The 22,401-nt window shown below is 40.4% G+C and overlaps 1 protein-coding gene across 3 annotated transcripts in view; it reads left to right on the top strand.

The window, feature by feature from the left end:
* LOC117396811 (astrotactin-2-like) overlaps positions 1–22,401 on the top strand; it is a 559,949-nt gene that overhangs the window by 303,920 nt on the left and 233,628 nt on the right. For all 3 annotated transcript variants that reach the window (XM_059005718.1, XM_059005716.1, XM_059005717.1), the window contains one exon: positions 2,257–2,407. In XM_059005718.1, the coding sequence (XP_058861701.1) occupies positions 2,257–2,407 (151 nt within the window). The remainder of the gene's footprint in view (positions 1–2,256; positions 2,408–22,401) is intronic.

Genomic DNA, 22,401 nt, shown 5'->3' with positions numbered 1-22,401 from the left:
TTCTTCGTTTTTTGTGGAGGGGTACCAACAAATTTGAGCACGTCTGTATATAGTGTAGAAAATTGTTTGGAAACTTGTGGTTTTTTTCTGTCACTCGCTCCCTCGCTCCGTCACAGCTTGCTGTTCCCTTTTTCAGAATGGGATTGACAGCGCCTGCGTTTCAAATAAACCGGTCCTTACCTGGTTAGTTTGAGACACAGTCACCCCCGTCTGCATCATCATTAAAATTGCTCAAAGCTAACACGCAAATGAGGACACACCCTGAAAGTAATGCTGCCCACTGGCACTAGCACAGAAGCAATTTGCTCCCACTTGCTCCAGGTGTTTTCATCAAAATCAGGAGCAAACGCATTGTGCTCTAGCATTAGCCCCGGCATCAAAACCGGGCCCCCTGTGTTACTGATTTCAAAGCTTTGAGATATTGTCTGTCTCTGTGTCACTGCCTCGAGTCTAGCCATCAGATGGGAAGAAAACAAAGCAAACAGGACAATATTCTGAATCTATATCTGGGGTTATGTTTCATTCAAGGGAAGACACGGTAAGGGAGTTACGGGGTAAACAGCAGACTAGTGCTGATAACTTCTATTTTAAAATCTCCTCAATTACACATCATGTGTGACCTACTACAGCATAGCAGATCATAGTTAAGCTACAGAGCTTTCTGAACCAAGTATTTTTCAGTTTTTGGACTGTTTGACACTTAATTGCTTTTAAAGTATATTGTCATTTCTTAATGCACCAAATATATCATTTTTATGCATAACGGCTGTTGTGTGCTCCCAATTTATCCAGTATATTCTAAAGAAGATTTAGCATGTCATTAAGCAAAAAGCCCTGCCTCTGTCTTATTATATTGAACAGTCAAGGCGTTTTGCATTACTGTTAATAACGGAGCATGCAGCTCACAGTGATTTGGAACAGTGGTTTGTCTTGGGGGATCTTAGCATATGTAAGTGAGTTTGTGGGAGTTGCTTAAGTTATAATTCTATTTTTCTTAATTTAGTATGAATGTCCTTAATGTGAAAATTATACAGCTTTGTAGAAAAAGAGTAATATATTTAGCATTCCCTTATGAAAAAGAAAACTAATGTATATAGTATGTCTTATAGTATGTCTTATAAATCCATAATTAAATTGAGTGGAGCATGCAGCCTCTGTCTGAATTATTAGCATGACGCCTGATATATTTTACACAATTCCAATATATTTCTGTCACTGATTTCTAGAACACACCGCTACAAGTATATATATGAAATACTTTTGTTCCTTCACAACAGTCAAGTCATTATTTCTGTTAGGAGTAAACAACTTATTAAAGATGCTATGCCTTTTCTTCAAAGTAGTTTATATGTGTAGGTACTCCCCGTCAAACATTATCAATGCATCACACAAAGCATTGAGTCTCTTTTTCATTCATTTACAAGTGCCGGCTTTCCTGAGCTACAGGTGAGCCTTCAAGTATTATGTGATACAAACAGAAGCATGTTTTTAAAGACTCATGAGGGGTAGACAAGATTTGAATTTGGAAATGTTTAGGGGGCAAAACCAGAAATGATATATGCTTTTTCCACATGCACACATTATGGTGTTTGTAGTTTGAGAGTTTCTGTTTTTTGTTTTACTCCTGTGTATTATACTTTGTGAATTCCAGTTAACAGCTTGGCTGTGTCACATTTTAAAATGTGGCAGTGCCATGCTTTAGTGACTGGATGAGGTAACTGTGCATTTAGGAATGGCAGCATGGTGATGGGGTTTTAATTTGATCGACCTGTTCAAAATGTTTTTGGAAGATGGCTGTGAAAATTGATTTTGCTGCAAGGATTTCCAAAAGCTATTGACCTGAACTGAAACTCAAATGGGTGATTTATTATGTTGCATGGTCATTATCACTGCACTATGCATATTGTGGCAGTCCTGTTTAAAAAAAAAACCTGGACTCAATCATCACACACACATGTAGACGTCAGCTATAATGCACTGGCATTATGCATCCTGCCCCTGCTGGTGAGATGAGGTTCAACGCTTCAGAACCACGAATGCAGAGCAGCCTGGCCCTTTTGCATAGTAGTTAAGGCTCACTGGCGGTGAGCGTGGTTGTCGGTTCTCGGCCAGCTTCCGTCCTGTTACATATACAAATGCTAGAAGAAGATAAAGACGTGTTTCTTTTTTATATCCTAGAAGTTAAATCCAAGTCGCTGTTTGTGTATGTTTTTGGTTTGTCCTGTGATTGTGAATGTGTTGTTTTTCTCATCATAGGGAAGAAGCTCTGATGTCTACATATTTCGAAACCATTGATGATCTCCTTTCTTCCTTCGGGCCGGTGCGGGACTGTACCAAGGAAAATGGGGGATGTAGAAAAAACTACAAGTGTATTTCAGACAGGAAGGTGGACTCTTCAGGATGCATGGTAGGTGCATGTGACTTTTCAAGTGGCTGTCATGATGCTGTATTGAAACCCTTCCTTCCTGGCTGCCAGCTCTCCGTTATGAAACAATAAAACCAGCAGAAAAAGACAACTAGCCTCCCTAACACAGGACTGATCAGCTCTGTAAGGAACTCAGTCAGGTAGACAAACGTTTTGGCGAATGCCATCATCTGTTTCAGCTAATATGCCTTCAGTGCAGATGAAGGCATTGACCGAAATGGCATGCTGCCTTTCTCATTTAAACCATTAAGGGGTTGCAGTTATGGATGAACTCATTTTAAATTGATTGGATTTTAACAGAGACAGGTGTTTAGTTGACACCACCAAACTGCTCAGTGTCTTGTATTTGACCTTGCTTTGTCATTTGGAAACACACTCATTTTTACTCATGAATCCTTTAATAAAAACATTTACATATTATGTGAAAAGGCAGCTGCTGATAAGACACACATATTTACATTTTATTGACTACAAGATGTGACCTGAAAACTAATGGCTTTAAATTGATTTCAGGAGCAATTTCACAAGATAAATGAGAACAAGTTTAGATAAATATCCCACAAAATGATGTTTGAGATGTGTTCTTTTGGTCTTAAATTATAAGGCAGTATTGGCCTAAAAGGCTGTACAGACACATAACTACATAAACTGCTTTAATCGGCAATATGCTTCACTGAATAATGCAAATATGGGTTAAGGACTACAGTATGCATTTCATTAACATTGTTGAAAATATATTACTATTGCTTTAGTACTGCATTATTTGGGAATATTAGGTGTACATATATATTGTGGTAGCATGGCTTGCGGCCAAGGCAGACAACAAAGGAAAATAGCACAAACACAGGAACTGTAGTTCAGCACTGTCCGCACACTTTTAATGAACACAAAACAAAAAACACAGGAACAAAATAACAGTTTGAACAAAACCCTACACACAGAAATAAATAAAACAACGCCCAAGCCTCGCTATCACCGTACCTTTCTCACTCGTTTCACTCCTTCTCAGCTCCACACTCTTCTACACAACCCCCCCCCCCCCCCCCAAAACATTCATCCTTTGTTTTCTTTTATAGGGTGTGGCCGGGGGTAGAGTGACAAATAAATCATGCAATTCCCACCTGGCCACATTCCACACTTTTCCAACCATACCTGAATTACTCAATTAAACAATGAAACACAATTCCCATCAGAAGACATACATGTGCACCCAGAGCCTCTGCACTGCACGCATCCTCCTCCTACTTTACCACATTCATATATATATATATATATATATATATATATATATGCACCCACCCCTCATTATATCGCAAGCGTTTTTATCAAGCAATTCACTAGCAAAAGTCACAGGGCAGTGATGCCAGCTCCCTAGCAACAAGCCTCCTATATTGGGAATGGATTCTTTCAATGCAGCGGTTTTATATATATATATATATGTATATAGAAACAGTCTAGATGCATGTGGTGTATCTCTCTGCTTTTTACGCAGCCCTCAGCGCTAGCAGGCAGTACTGTCACATTGTTCACAGTATTCTCCCAAAGGACTATTCCATAATGTATATGTAAAAACAAATATTTAAACTGATAAATAAATACTGATTTACCCACTCAGATCCCTTATTACCCCTAGTTTTTAATGCTATTTTATCCTGTTCTTCAAGACTGAGCTTGATCCATAGCCTCTTTAAATGGATTCTTCTTTTTGTACTCAATGTTGTATCAGCCTATCAGAAGTCAACAAGCCATCCAGTTACTACACAAAGCAACGAATCAAGCTCAACTAACTAAATATATCACTACATTTTCACACGGGTGTTGCTGTTGTGATTCCTTGTCAGGAATTCCTGCCTCTGTCTGTCTGTTGTTTTCTGGTGTTCCATTCTGCCACAATACATAATATATGCTGGTATATTTGCTTTATTTTGATGACATATTCTATATTTTATTCAGTCAATTATCCTGTCCCTAACCTCTGTCCTAACCTTAAAGGGTACGTAGTGGGGTTCTGAAAAATATAACGTTACGCATCCCCACATGTTGCTAGTGCACTGACACTGACAGTGTCAGGATTATTGCCCACGTTGTCAAACAGGTAACACAGCAATGACGAGCCATGATGTAATTCAGAACAGAAAAGCCACAGCACTTGTTGTTATGTTTTTTGGTTGTTGTTTTTAATCGCTCTCCTGCAGTGATTTAGAGGACAGATCTCAAACCCCAATGCACTAGAGCGGCCAATTTAAAAAGAGCTTTGAAACAGACTTTAAAGTTATAAGTGTAAAAAGTTGTCAGGATGTTAACACTGAAAAGAACAATTACAGATAAGCTATTTAAACAGTAGTAGCAGCATGTGGGGGCGACGTGTAAGGCTATGTTTGTCGGAACCCCACTACGTACTGTTTAACCCAATGAGTGTGAAATGGCCTTGTCCTTGAAAAGCTCATGTTGTGCCTCTAGCTTGGGAGTTGTCAGGGCGGGTGATGGAAACAGACTGTGACACTTACATAGAGGATATACAAGGGTCTTCCTTTTGATATCACTGTTAAGCAAGACCTACACTAACGAGTGAGGTGCTGACCAATATCTCCAACTATAAACCCTTGGGATTGCAAAGGAAAAAGTAACACTGTCCTGAAATGGGTATACAGAGCTGCACTGCTGGCATAAAATCAAGGAACCTCAAGCCAAGCAGCTTTGGAAAAACTCCATACAGCCAGTTGCTGTTCAAGGAAACACTAAACTGGCAGCTATAAGTGGTTTGGGCATGCAGTCATGGGGTTGTTATTATTTGTTTATTTAGCAGACGCCTTTATCCAAGGCGACTTACAGAGACTAGGGTGTGTGAACTATGCATCAGCTGCAGAGTCACTTACAGTTGCGTCTCACCCGAAAGACGGAGCACAAGGAGGTTAAGTGACTTGCTCAGGGTCACACAATGAGTCAGTGGCTGAGGTGGCTTTTGAACCGGGGACCTCCTGGTTAGAAGCCCTTTTCTTTAACCACTGGACCACACAGCCTTCTTTGCTATGTTATTACCCTGAAGGACTGTATGAAGGAATGATAACAATCCAGGCCAGTTGTTGGCAGCGTTAAAACTAGACAAAAAAAAACAATTATTAAAGATAACAAGAACTGGATAGAGGCAGTGGCATTAGGATGTGTGCCAGTGTTTGCATTAACAATGTAGAAGGCATCCTAGCAAATATCCCACTTGTTCTGAATGTATCCGGGCGATTTAGAGTAACATGGAAATAAAGCTTCAGAGGAAAGACTTGAAACTTTAAAGTGTTCTGCTGTAATCCTCTGCAAATACACAGCTGGCCAGGTCTGTGCCTTGATATCCATCCCACTGAACATTCAGGAGCTTCGAGCACATTGTTTCCTTCATAGCGCATTCATGGCAAACACAATGTTTTCAATTTCATTTGTGGTTCCTCGGAAATTAAACTAGCAAAGCCCTTAAAACACTGACACGCTCTGAAAATGATACAGTTTGGCCGGGACGCAGGCGGTAAAAACAACGGGCTGAGAATGAGCAGGAGGAGGTCAAGAATTCAAAACTGTCATTCAGTGCATTGTGAAGATACTATTTAAATGGAAATGCGCCTTTCAAGTACAGCATTAGACATAAAGCACAACTCTGTGTGAAGTGCGAAGAATAAAACAAATAACCAGATACCAAACCCTGTGAGCCTATAGTGTTTGAATCACTCGGGCTTTCCTTCGTACAGTGTGTTTTAGAGCGTTTGTGTTGCATGCATGGAAGAGCATGTCTTGAGTTTCAGATAGGAAGGAGCAGTGCATAATGTGCTTGCTATTCCTCGTGAATACTGAACCCGTCTTTCTGCTTCCTGCACAGTCCAAAGAAGAAAAGCCATTCATATTGGGGTATTACTAACTCAGCCACTGAATACAAATTCATGGTTGGAATATAACCCAGGATTTTCAGAATCAACAGATGGTAATTAAATGCGAAGGCTCAGAATTTTAACCCAGAACTGTTTGAGCATTTTTTATACACAGTTTACCTATCCCTGCTTAACAGTTTAATGTCAGGCATTACAAAAAGGTTTATATGGTACAGTTATTCTCTTTATGTCGTGTATAATAAAAACAACAAGTACACATGTCTAAATTGCAGTATTTAAGTGGATCCTAACAGCATATGTTACTTTTCCATTGGTTTGCTCTAAATGTTTTATGATAAGCATGCTGTAAACACTGTAGCAGGGACTGTGGTTAAAGCATGCGTTTCACTCCAATAGATAAACATGTTGATGCTGCTTCCTTTTATTAACATGTTTAACGTAACAGCAACCGATTGCACGGCTTCCATCATATACAGGGGTTCCAGTTTTTGTTCAATGGTTTTCAACACCCCACTATCCCGCCACTGCTTCCAAATGCAAAAACCTGGGATTGTTTTGTGCTTCCTCAATCATAGCAGCTGCTACTAAAATAGGACCTATGTTGAAAGTCAGGGTCACTTGATCTGAAGTGCTCTCACTCTTTTTGTACTGGTGGATAGTTGTATTGGCCGTTCTGAAGCAGGTGAAAATCTTACTGATGGAAGTTTAAATTATCCACCACTTTGGTATTTGGAAAATGGACACAGGTTCTTAGCTCATTATGTATTCTGCCAAAAAGAAAGCGTCAGAATAACTAATGTACCAAACCAGCAGATAGATTCCCGCGTGTTTTCTACAGCTTCAGAAAATACTCAATCCATGGGAAAAACAAACTTTGAAATAATGGCGTACAGCACTATCCTCCAGTGGATCTCCTTTGAAAATAATCTCCATTACTGTACTGTCTTGTATTTTCATTCACATATCCTGGGTCATTAACAAACTGGGACACTTCTTCCAATCGTTTCTCAGTCGTGCCCATCTGTAGTGGTTTACAGTACAGCCCAAGCCTCCTACTGCACACCTAAATACAAGCACAGCTGCTGTGCTTGTGTTCTAAGAATAGCAGTGCTTGTAGGGGACTCTTATTTAAACATACACATGGAAATGTGGCATTTAGACAGCAACAGGCTCCAATGCCACTGAAGAAGTCTGGATGCTGGGCTGTGAAATTGGTTTGGGAGCAATGTCCCAGATGGGTAATGACCCAGGACACGTGAATACAAATATCACATGTTTTATTGCATTTTAAAAGAGGCTGCAGCATTACAAAGAGAACAGGAGGCCACAGCAATACATTGTGCGGAAACGTTTTAAAAGAGCGATAACCATCTCTTCAAATTCAGTGCTCTTACTTTTTATGAACCTGAGCAGCATGACTTGTGACGCAAACTGTTTGATTCTTTTGTTTTACAGACTATACCACACCATAGTACAGGGGTTCTCAAACTGGGGTCCATAACGATTGCCCAGAGGACCCTGGACATTGTAAAACAACAATGTAACATAAAGAACTACAGTAAATACAGTGAAATACAGGGCATAGTACATTAAATACAAACAGTAAAAAACTATGCAAATACATTAAATACAGGCATATTACATTAAATACAAGGCTAGGGTGTGAATTCTAAACATTGTGGATGCGTGTGTCATACAGAATCATACAATTAAGATGGAGTGAAAAACCTGAAATAGCAATTTAGACAACAGCTAATAACAGATATCAGGCTTAAAGATCATTGAAAGCAAGAGAGAACAAGTCTTGAGAGTCTTGAAACGAGCGACTGTGGGAGCTACACACACTAAAGCTGGGAGAGTCAGGGCCATGAAGCTAAAAGAGTGCTCTCCGAGTGTGGAGCACTTTTGCTTGGGTATAACAAGCAAGCCAGAGTCAGAGGACCTCAGCTTGTATGCAAGGCCATAGCGGACATAGAGGGTCAGCAGGGTGGACAGATACTCTGGACCTGTGTGATGAAGAGCCTTGTAGGCAAGCAGGAGAATTGTGAAAGTAATCCTGAACTTTACAGGTAACCAGTGCAGCTGGGCAAGACAGAGGGAATGTGATCATGTTTTTTACATCTGGTAAGGATCCTAGCAGTGGCATTATGAACCAGCTGCAATCGGTTTATGGCGCGTGACGGAAGACCACCATAGAGAGAGTTGCAGTAGTCGAGTCGAGAGGAGATGAATGCATGACAGAGTATCTCTGCATCCGGAGGGAAAGGTAGGGACAGACCATTGAAATGTTTTGGAGGTGGTAGAAGGAGGATTTGACTACAGAGGAGATTTGGGCATCAAAGGAGAGGTTACTATCTAGAAGTACACCAAGGCTTCGTACAGTGGGGGAAGGAAGCAGCAGACAGTTTCCAAGGTTCAAGGCAGCAATATTGAGATTCTTGAGTTGAGTTTTCGATCCTACTAGAAGAAGTTCAGATGTTAGTGTTGAGCTGAAGAAAATTGGCAGACATCCAGGCCTCGTCTTGGATGCAAGCTGAGAGGCGGACCATGGCAGAGGGACATCCAGGGTCTAGTTTTAGGTAGAGCTGGGTGTCATCTGCATAGGAGTGAAACATGAGGTTGTGTTGGCGGAAGAGGTGACCCAAGGGAAGCATGTAGATGTTGAAGAGAAGAGGCCCAAGAACAGACCCTTGAGGGACACCACAAGTGACCGGCTTTGTGTCAGCACTGCCTCCATCATAGAAAACAGACTGCACATGTCCAGATAGGTAAGAGGACAGCCAGGAGAGACAGGTGCCAGAGATCCCAGCATACTTCTGAAGGCAGTCAAGATGAATGCTATGATCTATGGTATCAAAAGCAGCAGTTAGGTCAAGGAGGACAAGGACAGAGGGAGCAGCAGCATCAGCATTAAGCAGAAGATCATTCACAATCCAGAGCAGAGCAGTTTCGACTCTGTGATGCAGCCGGAAGCCAGACTGCAGAGATTCAAGTAGATTGTTATCTGTGAGATGTTTCATCAGCTGGCTGGCTACAGCCCTTTCAAGAGTTTTGGAGAGAAAAGGAAGATTGGATATGGGACAGAAGTTAGATAAGACAGCTGGGTCTAGGGAGGGGTTTTTGAGCACTGGCGTTACTCGGGCAGTCTTGAGGGCAGCAGGAACCAGGCCTGAAACCAGGGACAGGTTGAGAGTGTGCATAATGGAAGGAGCAAGATCAGAAGCACAGAGACGGACGAGATTTGTTGGCCAGGGGTCCAAATGGCAACAATAGGCTGGAGACATCAGTAATGGAGAGAGGAGAGAAGGAAGAGAGAGCAGGAGGGGAAATTGGAGGGGAGTCAAGGTGGTCAAGTGGATCTGCAGTGCGAAAAATGACGGCTTGGCAGGAGCACGTTTCGGAGGACGCGTGTTCCAGCCTCCATTTCCCGAGTCGGCGGGGGGGTTGCGAGCGGTGAGCAGAGGATACAGATAATAATTGGGCATGCTAAATTGGGGAGAAAAGCCGGGGTTAAAAATTGGCGACGACTAAATTTTAAAAAACAAAAAGAAAAAAAAAACAGCATGTTTACAGATTGCGCTCTCAATCATAGTGTGGAAGGGTGGTGGGCAATTCACTGACACACACGAGAGACAGAAGGTTTTATTTGAAACACTGCACGGGTGCCCAGTTTTATTTTGGGAATTTTCTTTTTTTTATTTTCATTATTTGCTGGTGCTGCAACTCCACTTATACCAACAATGGTAAGCAGAGGTTGCACTTATCTGACAGCACACACAGGTGCTCTAAAATAATAATGAAAACCAAAGGCGAAATAAAAAAAGAAAATAAAACACAGTAATAAAACTACAAAATAAAGGTGCTGCTTACGCAGTGCCCCCACTGCCACTAAGCCGGTCAGTTCGGGTCTCCGACCTACGCTTAGCTATTCCCTATACACTGGGGTGGCCAGAGTTCCCTGTATAACTACACACGTGCACTATGGGTACGTAATTACTTATTTTAATTATTGATTCATTTGTTTCAGGCAGGCTGTCTTCCTCAGCCGTGCTTGCCTGTTTTGTTCTCTCTTCATCCGCTGGCGTTCCTGCCTGGTCTTTGTTTACACTGGCGTCTTTCACCAGCATCACTGGGTATCCTCTCTCCGGGCCACCCTAATGCATAACCAAGTGCAGTACTTATGGGCCGAAGGCCCGCCTCTCAGCTACTCAGAGAGAGGAAAAGCCAACACACCCTTTCCCCTCCTCTCTGTGTCACTGCCATGACTGACAGACGGATCTACGAGGCTGCTGCCCCCTTCCTGCAGGACCACGCATGCGCCAGATAGTCAGCACAGATCTCCCCTGTTATACATAGTTTTGTACTTACAATGTTTTCATTAACTCTTTCCTTACAGACTGTAGTACGTTTTCTCTTTCTTATTTGTGATTTGCCTTTTCCTCAGTTTTCAGTTAGGGGTCCCGGTTCAAAACGGAGTCTCAAACAAAACAGTTTGAAAAGCTCAGCCACAGAAAATAATGTCATTGCTGTGTCCCGGCACTTCATCCTGTACTGCATCTGAGTGCTGGATCTCTAGCATTGCGTTTCAAAATATCTCCATATCCAAAAGAAATAAAATGTCAACAAAAAAACAATTCTTAAAAGAATAAACCATTTAATGGTATAAAACTAGAAAGAAAATGTGCCTTTGCCCTTGCAGCTATTACTAAACACGCAAAAGACCTGTGATTTTGCTGCTGTCAGTAAGAGGCAGAAGGAAAGGTGGATTAAAGTCATGGTTGTCACTCCTTTGGGCCTGTCAGAGAGTGCTGTGTTGTACTGTAGTCTAACCTGCAGCTGCCTTCTCCTATTTAACTTTCAATTACCGGCCTGGCTGCCTGGCATTTTAATAACCCCTCCTCACAGGTTTTGGATATACACATAAAAGGTTCTTGAACAAACTCATTTCAAATTGCAAATCAGATGATGAATAGTTCCTTCCACAGACTGATAGCACAGTCATATTGGTGAAAAGAAATAGAAACTCAATTTATTACAAGGTTATGTTGCTGTTTCTTCTGCCATTTATCCTGAAAGCTAATTTGCCTCCACCGCTGTCAAAACCAGTCGAAGCTCTGATTACTGGAGGCATAGTGCAGTGCAAGACAAGATAAGACATTCAAACTCACAATGAATTATAAATATATACGGAAAGACTTCATAGTACAAAAGGAAGCCGTGCTCGAGACAACGAAGTTTGACTTAGAAAAACTATAACACAATATCCATTTAACCTTCCTGAAAGAAATGTTGAGAAACGGTTTTGTAACCATTGAAAATAGATTTTTCTTTGAACTAACACAATGACAATGTACCGCTATGAAGTGGGCAGTGCTGAGGGGTTATTGTGCTCAAATGGTCTAAGAAAGGAAAAATATGTCAATAAATGAATGTATTAGTTCTCCCCTTTCCTTTATGTATGCAGTTTTGCAAAGCTGTTCTAATTACAATGAATTACAATATTGTTGGATAGGTCAATGTTACGTTTCTGGAGCAGATCTTTGTAGAAATAGGAGCCAGCACCATCTAGTGATCTGCCTCTTTAGCTGTTCTGGCAATAGATTGCTGTGCACTAGACAGTGCTGGCATTCACAGATATAAAGACACTAATCTGTTCACGTTATGGCAGGGAACTAGAACTAAAGAGGAGGTCCTCAACTCTTTGAGCCGGATATTCAAAGGAGATGCATGTTTCACAAGGGCAGTTGCAGGGTGTGCTGTGAGCGGTATTAACCACTAGAGGCAGCAGCTGGTTGGTTAATAAGCTGAAATCTCAGAGGCCCAAGGGCAAGCTTGGGATTGAGATACTGTTTTAGTTTCCCCAAGGAAATACAATTCAATTGAACAACCCAGGGATACACAAGAATAAAGTGGATCTCAATCCAGCAGGTTGTGTTTGAAAGGTCCAGTGTGCTCTGTTCATTGATAGTCTTGCCATAGCCCCCTTGGTGGCATTGGAAGGGCAGACTGGGTAATCAGTTGAAGCCCCAGTAAATGATGAAGTGGTTGATTTTGAAGAAACTGCATTCTGCACTGTAAGCAGGGCAGAAAATAGTACCCTTACTATACAGTGATAAATGGGAACACTGTAAAAAAAAACAAAAAAGAAAAAAAAGATTAGTTCTTCAATTTTCAATATGTGTGAACTACAATTTCACATTGCATTCCTTTTAAGTAAACAGCTGTTCATAGGGAAAAATTGAACTGATTGGATACATGCAGTGTGCTTACCTACTTTTACCAAATGAATGTGCTGCCAATAACTGGAAATGGACCAAATGTGTCTGATTATGGGTGAATGACTACATTACATAATTCCCATCTGTGATTGCACCTGGGCACCAGACACCACTGTCAGAGAACCAATTACTTGCTGAAAAAAAGAATTAGGTATTTCAGATATTTCTGAAGCAATGAACATGTTACAGTGTCACAAACGGGCATCAGAGCACTATCAGGGTCTGTAACAGGGAGGTATGAGGGTGCACTATCAGGGTCTGTAACAGGGAGGTATGAGGGTGCACTATCAGGATCTGTAACATGGAGGTATGAGGGTGCACTATCAGGGTCTGTAACAGGGAGGTATGAGGATGCACTATCAGGGTCTGTAACAGGGAGGTATGAGGATGCACTATCAGGGTCTGTAACAGGGAGGTACGAGGGTGCACTATCAGGGTCTGTAACAGGGAGGTATGAGGGTGCACTATCAGGGTCTGTAACAGGGAGGTATGAGGATGCACTATCAGGGTCTGTAACAGGGAGGTACGAGGGTGCACTATCAGGGTCTGTAACAGGGATGTATGAGGGTGCACTATCAGGGTCTGTAACAGGGAGGTATGAGGGTGCACTATCAGGGTCTGTAACAGGGAGGTATGAGGGTGCACTATCAGGGTCTGTAACAGGGAGGTATGAGGATGCACTATCAGGGTCTGTAACAGGGAGGTACGAGGGTGCACTATCAGGGTCTGTAACTGGGAGGTATGAGGGTGCCCTATCAGGGTCTGTAACAGGGAGGTATGAGGGTGCATGATCAGGGTCTGCAACAGGGAGGTATGAGGGTGCATTATCAGGGTCTGTAACAGGGTGTAACAGGGAGGTATGAGGGTGCACTATCAGGGTCTGTAACAGGGAGGTATGAGGGTGCACTATCAAGGTCTGTAACAGGGAGGTATGGTGAAAAGAAAGATAGACTAATTTACCTCTGTATCTGTCCAAACCAGTCGAAGCTCTGATTACTTTAGGCATAGTGCAGTGCAAGACAAGACATTGCCAGTCAAACTCACAATGAATTATAAATACGTAAAGGCTTCATAGTACATCAAAAGTAAGCCTCGCTCGAGACAATGAAGATCGACTTAGAAAAATTATAACACAATCTCCATTTAACCTTCCTGAAAGAAATGTTGAGAAGCAATTGAATCCCTGTCCATGAAATTGTTATCTAAGTGTTGAAATCGGATTTTGCGTTAAAACAGTCTGATCCCTTTAAACAGCCAGTATATTTATAACAGTCTGATCCCTTTAAACAGTCAGTTAATATAACAGTCTGATCCCTTTAAACAGTCAGTATATTTATAACAGTCTGATCCCTTTAAACAGTCAGTTAATATAACAGTCTGATCCCTTTAAACAGTCAGTATATATAACAGTCTGATCCCATTAAACAGCCAGTATATTTATAACAGTCTGATCCCTTTAAACAGTCAGTATATATAACAGTCTGATCACTTTAAACAGTCAGTATATATAACAGTCTGATCACTTTAAACAGTCAGTATATATAACAGTCTGATCCCATTAAACAGCCAGTATATTTATAACAGTCTGATCCCTTTAAACAGTCAGTATATATAACAGTCTGATCCCTTTAAACAGTCAGTATATATAACAGTCTGATCACTTTAAACAGTCAGTATATATAACAGTCTGATCCCTTTAAACAGACAGTATATATAACAGTCTGATCCCTTTAAACAGTCGGTATATATAACAGTCTGATCCCTTTAAACAGACAGTATATATAACAGTCTGATCCCTTTAAACAGTCAGTATATTTATAACAGTGAGATCCCATTAAACAGTCAGTATATATAACAGTCTGATCACTTTAAACAGACAGTATATATAACAATCCGATCCCTTTAAGCAGTCGGTATATATCTCTTTTTAAGGAAGCTGCTCATGCCCAGACAGACAGAGAGACAAGCATAATCTATTAGAAGGAATCTTTGGCATAATGAGCTCTAAACTAGGTGACACATGCAGTAGCCTTGCTGGAGAAAGACAGACGGTTGTGTAACATGTTCTATATGAGTTGTAGATCTGTCACCTGTGTCCATATTCTTACAATGATGTGCACTTGACAAAAGCAGGCTAGCTAGCAGTAATCGATAAATCAAACTGCTTGTGTTGACAGGTTGCCATTACAGTGACATATCTCTATCATTGTTTGTCTCTTCCATTGTGTACTTTAACTAAAATAACTTATGTAAGCCCAAGTGCTATATATTGTTACAGTACATTTCCTTTCCTATATTGCACCTATTAATATTTGATAGCACTTTACATTGTGTCTCTAATTACTGTGTATTTACAATGTACTTAACATATACATCTTTTTGCACAATATATGTAAGTACACAATTGTACACAAAAAATACACATTAAGTACATTGTGGCTATGCATAATAACATTGTAATTATGAATAAGTACACATGTATTTACTAAGTAACTACTATGTAAATACACAGCCATTAGAGACACTTAATATAAAGTGTTACCTAATATGTTAACAACATTACATATGTTTTTGTTCATTTTATAAACCCATGTGCTGACTATAACCCAAATGTTCACATCTGACACAATTCTAGCTGATGGAACAAGCCATCTTGATAAAATCTGGTAAAACTACATTTTAATTATCTAAGCAATTTTACAACATGTTTTAAGTTTAATATTACTGTGTGAAATCAATAACATTTGATATTCATGAAAGTGATCAGATATTTTATATGAGCAGAGTTCTGTGTTTTTATCTAAATTAAAACCTGTGAAGAACAGCAGCATGGGTCCCTATTAAATCAACACCTTCTGAGCACACTCCACCTGAGCACACTCCACCTGAGCATACTCCACCTGAACACACTTCCCCTGTGAAGAACAGCAGCATGTGTCCCTATTAAATCAACACCTTCTGAGCACACTCCACCTGAGCACACTCCACCTGTGCTGTGTCTGTGTTGTACATGACTGACTTTAAATCTGTGCTCTTGGAGTTCACAGGACTCTTCAGTATTGCTACATATCAGTCGCACTAAACTGGTAGAAAAGGACATTGTGCTTATTAAATTGTGCTGCATGTTTAGGGGTGTATAAGTACAGCAATGGCCAGGAAAAATATAGTATGCAGCATCAGGAAGGCAAGGTAGGGACACTTAGTGCAGGCTACACCTGAATCTTAGGCAGTCTGTGCCATGCTTTGAGTGTTCCTCCTCCTCACATCCAGCCCTGCCAGGGGGTTGGCATTGGAAGGGCCTCCCTCTCAGCGCCGGCTCCCCGACATCGATCAGAATATTGAAGCAGCACCAAGTCCCCTTAAAGGCGAGGCCGAGTGCCACACTGCTGCATGCTACAGTAATACATGCCTGTGGCAGCTGCTTAGATCCTTTCAGAAAACGGGTTCTTTACATTGCAAATTCCATCACATAACCTGTCAAGCTGTTTTCTGCCCTTGTAGTTTCAAAGAAGTCACAGGGAAGCGCACTAAACCCCGGAGTGTTTATCAGAAATGTCAAACTGTTATTTATCTGCTTTCAGTTGTACGTAGGTGTGGCAATGTGCCCCGCCCCTGTGTGCATATTATGTGTTGTATGGTGCGTGTGTTAATGTTGGTGTATAGTCATTGGTACACGGGATATAAACGGGTCTGTGTTTCACGTGTGATTTAAAATGTAGATTTATATTTAGGCACAAGGAGGGCACAAATCACTTCACGTGCTGGTTAAATGTAATATGTGAGCACGGGGTTGCACAGAATTAATTCACGTGCTGGGATTCAAGTGAATAATTAATTAGTAATTGAATCCCAGCACAATAGTATATATAGATGCACATTTCTTCCACTCGGGGTTGGGTGTTCGGTGAGTGGAGAACGGGAGAGAGAGAAGGAGAAAGAAAAGCAAAATAAAACAAAGTAAAGTAATTAGAAGTGTTTTCACTCACCGTGTTTGTTCGTCTGTCTGTTTAAGTGTAGTACGTTTTGTTTGTCTTTTTTTATTTTGGCGTATAGTGCCGTGTCCCGTGTTTTGTGTTCAAACCTTTTATTTTCTGTGCTGTTTTATTAAATGCTGAGCGAAACCATTCGCTCAGCTCCACCAAACTCCAAGTCTCTGTCTGTTTATTTCCTGCTTCTGGTCTGACACCACCCACTCCGGCCGTCTTTGTGACAGTAGGCTGTTGGGTACTGCACAGTCTTACTTCACTCTTCATTTCCTCTTCATTTCCTAGATGAAACCTGCCTACAGCTATGGCCGAAAGTGTTGCATCACCCCATAGAATTAACTCATTTTGCTTCATAAAGTCGAATGAAACCTGATGAATAATGTAACGTTAACATATTGAATTACATTTGAGTTTTCCCATATACTTAATGAAAAACTGACAAATTGAAAAATGTGACATTTCAAATCTAACATGAAATACTACACTACTATGATTGCTTCCAATAGATTTTTGCAATATCATGTTGTAGTTTCTTTGATCCCTGAAATGTACAGTACCAGCTATGGCATGTGTATGATATGGGCTTTCTGAATTAGGTTCACTAATTCTATCTTGTTTGCTGGCTGTTTACCTGTTGTGTAAAATACTTTGGAGTGTTACATTAAAGGCTTTGTAGAAAATGAACGTTGCTGATGTTGTAGTATTTCTTTCCCTGCCCAATTCACGTTCAATTTATTTGAATTGCTGTTGGTATTGAACAGTGCTGGTTGAGAGGATAAGCTGCTTTAGATTTTGTCGTGATAATTTTTGGAGTCATGCTTTCTAAGACATGGGGAAGGGCGAAGCCTAGAGTCTGCAAGCAGCCCGCAAGGCCAGAAGCTAAATGTAAATATCAGGCGGGTAATATCTTCATTAGCTTTTGTGTAGAAGCAATTTACAAGTCTCTGAAGCGGTGTGCCATTATTCATACCGCCACCAAACAGCTTGCTTCGCAGGCAGATGATCCGATGACCTTAGCGCTCATCGAACAGGGACAGCTAAGATATTCGACATGACAAAAAGATTCATTGCTTTCCTCCACATTGTGGGGACCCTATTAACTAGGGCTGATGGGACAAGATTGGCTGTCTAAAAACAAAAGCAGCTGAGTGGTGATTGATCGCATTAAACGCACAAGGTTTTCTAAAGATCAGAGTGCCTGGACTGAATAAACACTATTCTTTATCTGTGGATTCCTATAGAATAGCGTCCTATTACTTTGCTTCCCTTACACTAATGCATGGTTCCCCTCTGGTAGTGTGGTGTTCTTTGACTCACTCTAAATACGTTCTAACTTGGCTTTGTCGTACTCAGCTCTTTAATTCTTCTGAACCTGGACCTACACTAGCATGTTGCAATCCTGACTGTTGATTAAAAAGCAATAGAAAACAGCACTGGGATGCTGCATCAGCATTATGGACAAAAAAAGAAAGAAATACAACTTGGAAAAAAGGCAAAGAATGCAGAAAGACAAACGATACGGATTAAGAGACAGCATAAATAAAGAAAACAGAGACTGGCTTTAAATGCTGTTATTGAATTAAACTATATATTTGTACATTTGCATTAAAGCAAAGAAGGGTTTTGTTTAATTTGTTTCAAGGGTGACTAGCTTTAAGTGTCATTTAAATACAGTGTTTTACAATTCTCTTTTAAAATGGTTGCAGTCATCCTGGGTGGGTCTGGGGTCTGGTGTTCCAATGCTCTTATATCTGCTGTTGCTTTATGGAATTATGCCTCCAGTAATACTACATTATAATGAAGCAGATATGTTGATGAGGTTCCCATCTAATTGTATTACCACATTGGCTTTTTAGTACTACTGTAGGGCATCGTTTTTGCAAGCTATTTTCAAAGTTTCTTACCCAGTCAAATATATCTATTTGAGGGGAAATTAACTTCCAATATCAGTGAACGGGGTAGGGAAATAATGAATGCCATAACTGGAAAAGAGGTAACTTTTGAACATTTTTTTTAGTCAGGATCCTTTTAAATTTGGGAATGGCGACTACACTAAACCCAGGGGTATAATAATATGAATCAAACTAATTTCAGCATTGAAGACATTGAGAAAAACGTTTTATCATAGCATGTATTTTTATTCTATTCCATTACTGATTGCTTTATTGCTATGAATGAGTTCATAGCTAACCAGAAAAATAAAGTGTGAACCTTTCTTTTTTTCCACTGCTATAATAAAAAAATAAGCATCCGTTTTTCAGAGTTAGAGGCAGGTACAGAAAGACTTGCAAATACTAATAAAAAACGATGGAGCCTGTAATGCTTCATGTAAATAAAAGGGAGCAGTCCCTTTCCTGTAGAATGGCTGGGTATCTACCATGCTTAATCATTTCTTGTATCTTTGTTGACTCAGTATAACTGCTGGTGAGGAGGTTAAGAGCCAAACCCAGCCTAATGTAATGTTTAAATCATATTTTAATCTGTGGGCCACTGAAGATCTGTTTTTCCCAGTTGTGACTCAATGTATGTTTCTGCTGATAAGATCTCACTGAATTAAAATTGAATTTGGCTTAGTGACTGGCTCAGTGCACATTAACACTGAAGTGTATCCGTGTTCTCAAGCATAATCCCCATGGAGAACAGCGTAGGAACTGGCTTCATGCAAAAACATTGCTGTTTCAATCGCTCCATCTTAATATTAACCAGGTGGAATCATGGTCCTACATCTCAAGCCACAGATGCTGAACCCCATTCTTTTTTCTCCTGTAAACTGTAATAAATGTAGGGTGCATCGCTAACCCATGACAGAGTTATCTTCAGTAAGAGACACGGTGCTCCGATGAAACTGAAATGAACTCTTTTTTGCCCGTAGTATTTTATATGTTTCACAGATCTTGGGTTTTCTTTTGAAATTGTCTTTGATGTGTAGCTGATACTGTGTAGTGTGAGACCATCAATAGTGCAGGATATGGATCCCCTAAATGAGGTTGAGTTGAAGGTGGCTGAATTTATTAAACAGGGAGTCTGGTAGTATATCTTTTGGTTTCCATATTCTAGTCTTTTTAAAATGTCTTCGTGGAGATTTGTGGCTATTGCTGAAACCCTAACTCAGCTTGTAAGGCTTTTTGTGTGATTATACGTCTAGGTGATTCTGTTGTGTGAGAAATAGCAGTGTAGGTGTTAATACAAATGGCTTTTAGTAACACAGATAAATCATTAAGTACAAAAAATATGATCAGGTTTTATTTGGATGGTGTGACAGGGTAGCCGAGGGTTGACGTTCCCAGACCAGGTAGGTGCCAGAAAGAACACAGGCAGGTACTCGGGTGAAAAGCACACTGTGGCGCCGTTTTTATTAACAAAAAATAATTAAATATTGAAACGAAAAACACTGCTCACAGAGTTTAAACAAAACAAGTCTCTAACACAAAACAAGTACCATGCTGGTGCTTCACAGCACGAGTAGCAATTGTTTCCTTTTTCTTTTCTTTTTACTTTCGTTTTAGATCTTCTCTGCTCGCTCTCGTTCTCTCCTCTGATCACCCGCCCTGACTACGGAACGCTGCAGGCTTATATACCGGTGACCATGATTACAAACATTCAAACAATAATTCAATAACTGGCACCAGCCACATTCTCACAAGCTGTCTGGCAGCAGTGTGGAGTAGTGGTTAGGGCTCTGGACTCTTGACCGGAGGGTTGTGGGTTCAATCCCTGGTGGGTGACACTGCTGCTGTACCCTTGAGCAAGGTACTTTGCCTAGATTGCTCCAGTAAAAACCCAACTGTATAAATGGGTAATTGTATGTAAAAATAATGTGATATCTTGTAACAATTGTAAGTCGCCCTGGATAAGGGCATCAGCTGAGAAATAAATAATAATAATAATACTCGCTGCCAGCATCGCCTCTGCCAGACCACATTCACACCGAAGAATAACAACAAAACTGCATTTTTTTAACTAAACACAACATACACTCAAATCATACAAAACAATACATTAAATCAGCCGTGCTTAAACAACGAACAATACGTTTTAAAATAATAATGCAGTACACCACAATACAGTACAGTACATTTCTACCCTGCCACAGATGGGCACTTCAAGCAAGAACATTCAATAGTTTTGCCTTTGTGTATTAGTACCAATACTTTGTATATATTTTGTATAATACTGATTAAACTGTTTATTTAATGATTACAATTTTATTACCCAAGTAAAATGTGGGGAGGCTGCACTATATAATTGGCAATGGTTCCAAAATGGTTTGTTCTGTCTTCCCACCCTTTGCATCCGCTTTGTGATCCCCGCAGGGTCCCGACCCGCAGTTTGAGAACACTTTGACTAGTCTGTTTTCAGGCCAGCAGCTGCTCTGAAGTATTACTGTCGAATGTCTAAATAGATGGAACGGGTAAGGTGTGAGCGAAACTTCTTGTTAATTTGTTTTACTGATGGAGATCTATTAAGGGCAGCTCTGTGGTGTGACTGAGAGTAAATATTGATACCTATTCATCCTGAGAGACACAAGATTGTTCAAACGGAAAGAAATGAAACTTTGTGCATAGGGCGTTTATCAATTTAGAGTTTTTTTTTGTAAACCAGGGCCCTCTTGGATCCTGTTTATTTTACCAAACGCTGCAATGAAACGAGTGTGGCTCTTTATTTTCACTGCTGGAAGTGTCTTATGATTGTCAATCTCCTAAGGTTTATATTTAGGCCCGGGGCTCCTAGCAGTGGCAGTGAGACTTTCTTGAATCAAAGCAGACTGCAAACTAATAAGAAAGCCCAACGAGGATTCAGGGAACCAAACAGGATTGTAACTGGTCAGGCAGAAACACTGTAGTATCACAACAGCAGAAAAAAGAAACTGATTCATAACTGAAAACAAAGAGAAAACACAACGATATATTAAACAAAGCAGGATGGTTTAGTGAAAAGGGAAACCAGTTATTGGAAATGTTTTATATAAAAAAGACAATGTGACTCAACAGATACCTACGGTGGTAATGCAGTGCAAGGGTGTAGAGCTACTTTAATCCAGGGATTAATTTGGGCCTTGGACTCTATTTGGGCCTAGGTGACTATTGTGAGAAACTGCATTCAACAATGAAAAGGAAAATAAATCTGTAAAAATCTTTAAAACAATAATAAATCTTTACAGAAAAATCTTTAAAACAATAATATAGCCACTATTTACCAGTTTATAATCACAATAAAACACGGAATATCAGGCAGTCAACCTTGGCTGAATGCTTAGATCTTACCTGGCTGATGTGGTCAACTGAAAGACAGTACTTGACGATGTCACATGAAAGGTGCAGCTTTGAAATTCAATACAATACGGAAACCCTTTCACTCAGGAGTTGGAGGTTATCCAAGGTAAACTTCACAACCTTGGCTATGGAAGTTTGAATTGTAAACATCACTAAAGCAGACAGAAGCCATTTCATCGGCTGTTTCCCCCAGTCGTTCATCACATACCCACCCCATTGAGAAATGTAGTTACATAATAAGCGTCTGAAATCCCAAGAAGTCTCTGAATCTGCCTGTCCTGTTTTGAAACCTTTGTTCTCCAGGTCTGTTCCTGTAATAATAAACTTTGTCATTTGGTATTATCCACATGTCTCTGTTGAGGTGAGGCAAGTCTCTTCTCTTTGAGCTGCTGTTCCTCATGAGTCGGGACATTTTTTATTGCAAACAGCCACACCGGGCTAGCTTTATGGCAGAGCTGTGTCATATAACTAGATCAGAGGGTTTTATGTGGAATCGATCTTAGCAGAATTTCCCTATTGAGAAAATATAATCTGCCAGTGAAGTGTCTTTAGTGAGGCTCGGGTTTC

Source organism: Acipenser ruthenus, chromosome 31 (assembly GCF_902713425.1).
Source record: "Acipenser ruthenus chromosome 31, fAciRut3.2 maternal haplotype, whole genome shotgun sequence".
NCBI classification, from domain to species: domain Eukaryota; kingdom Metazoa; phylum Chordata; class Actinopteri; order Acipenseriformes; family Acipenseridae; genus Acipenser; species Acipenser ruthenus.
Note: the sequence above shows the minus strand (reverse complement) of the source record. Positions and strands in the feature narration are given on the sequence as shown.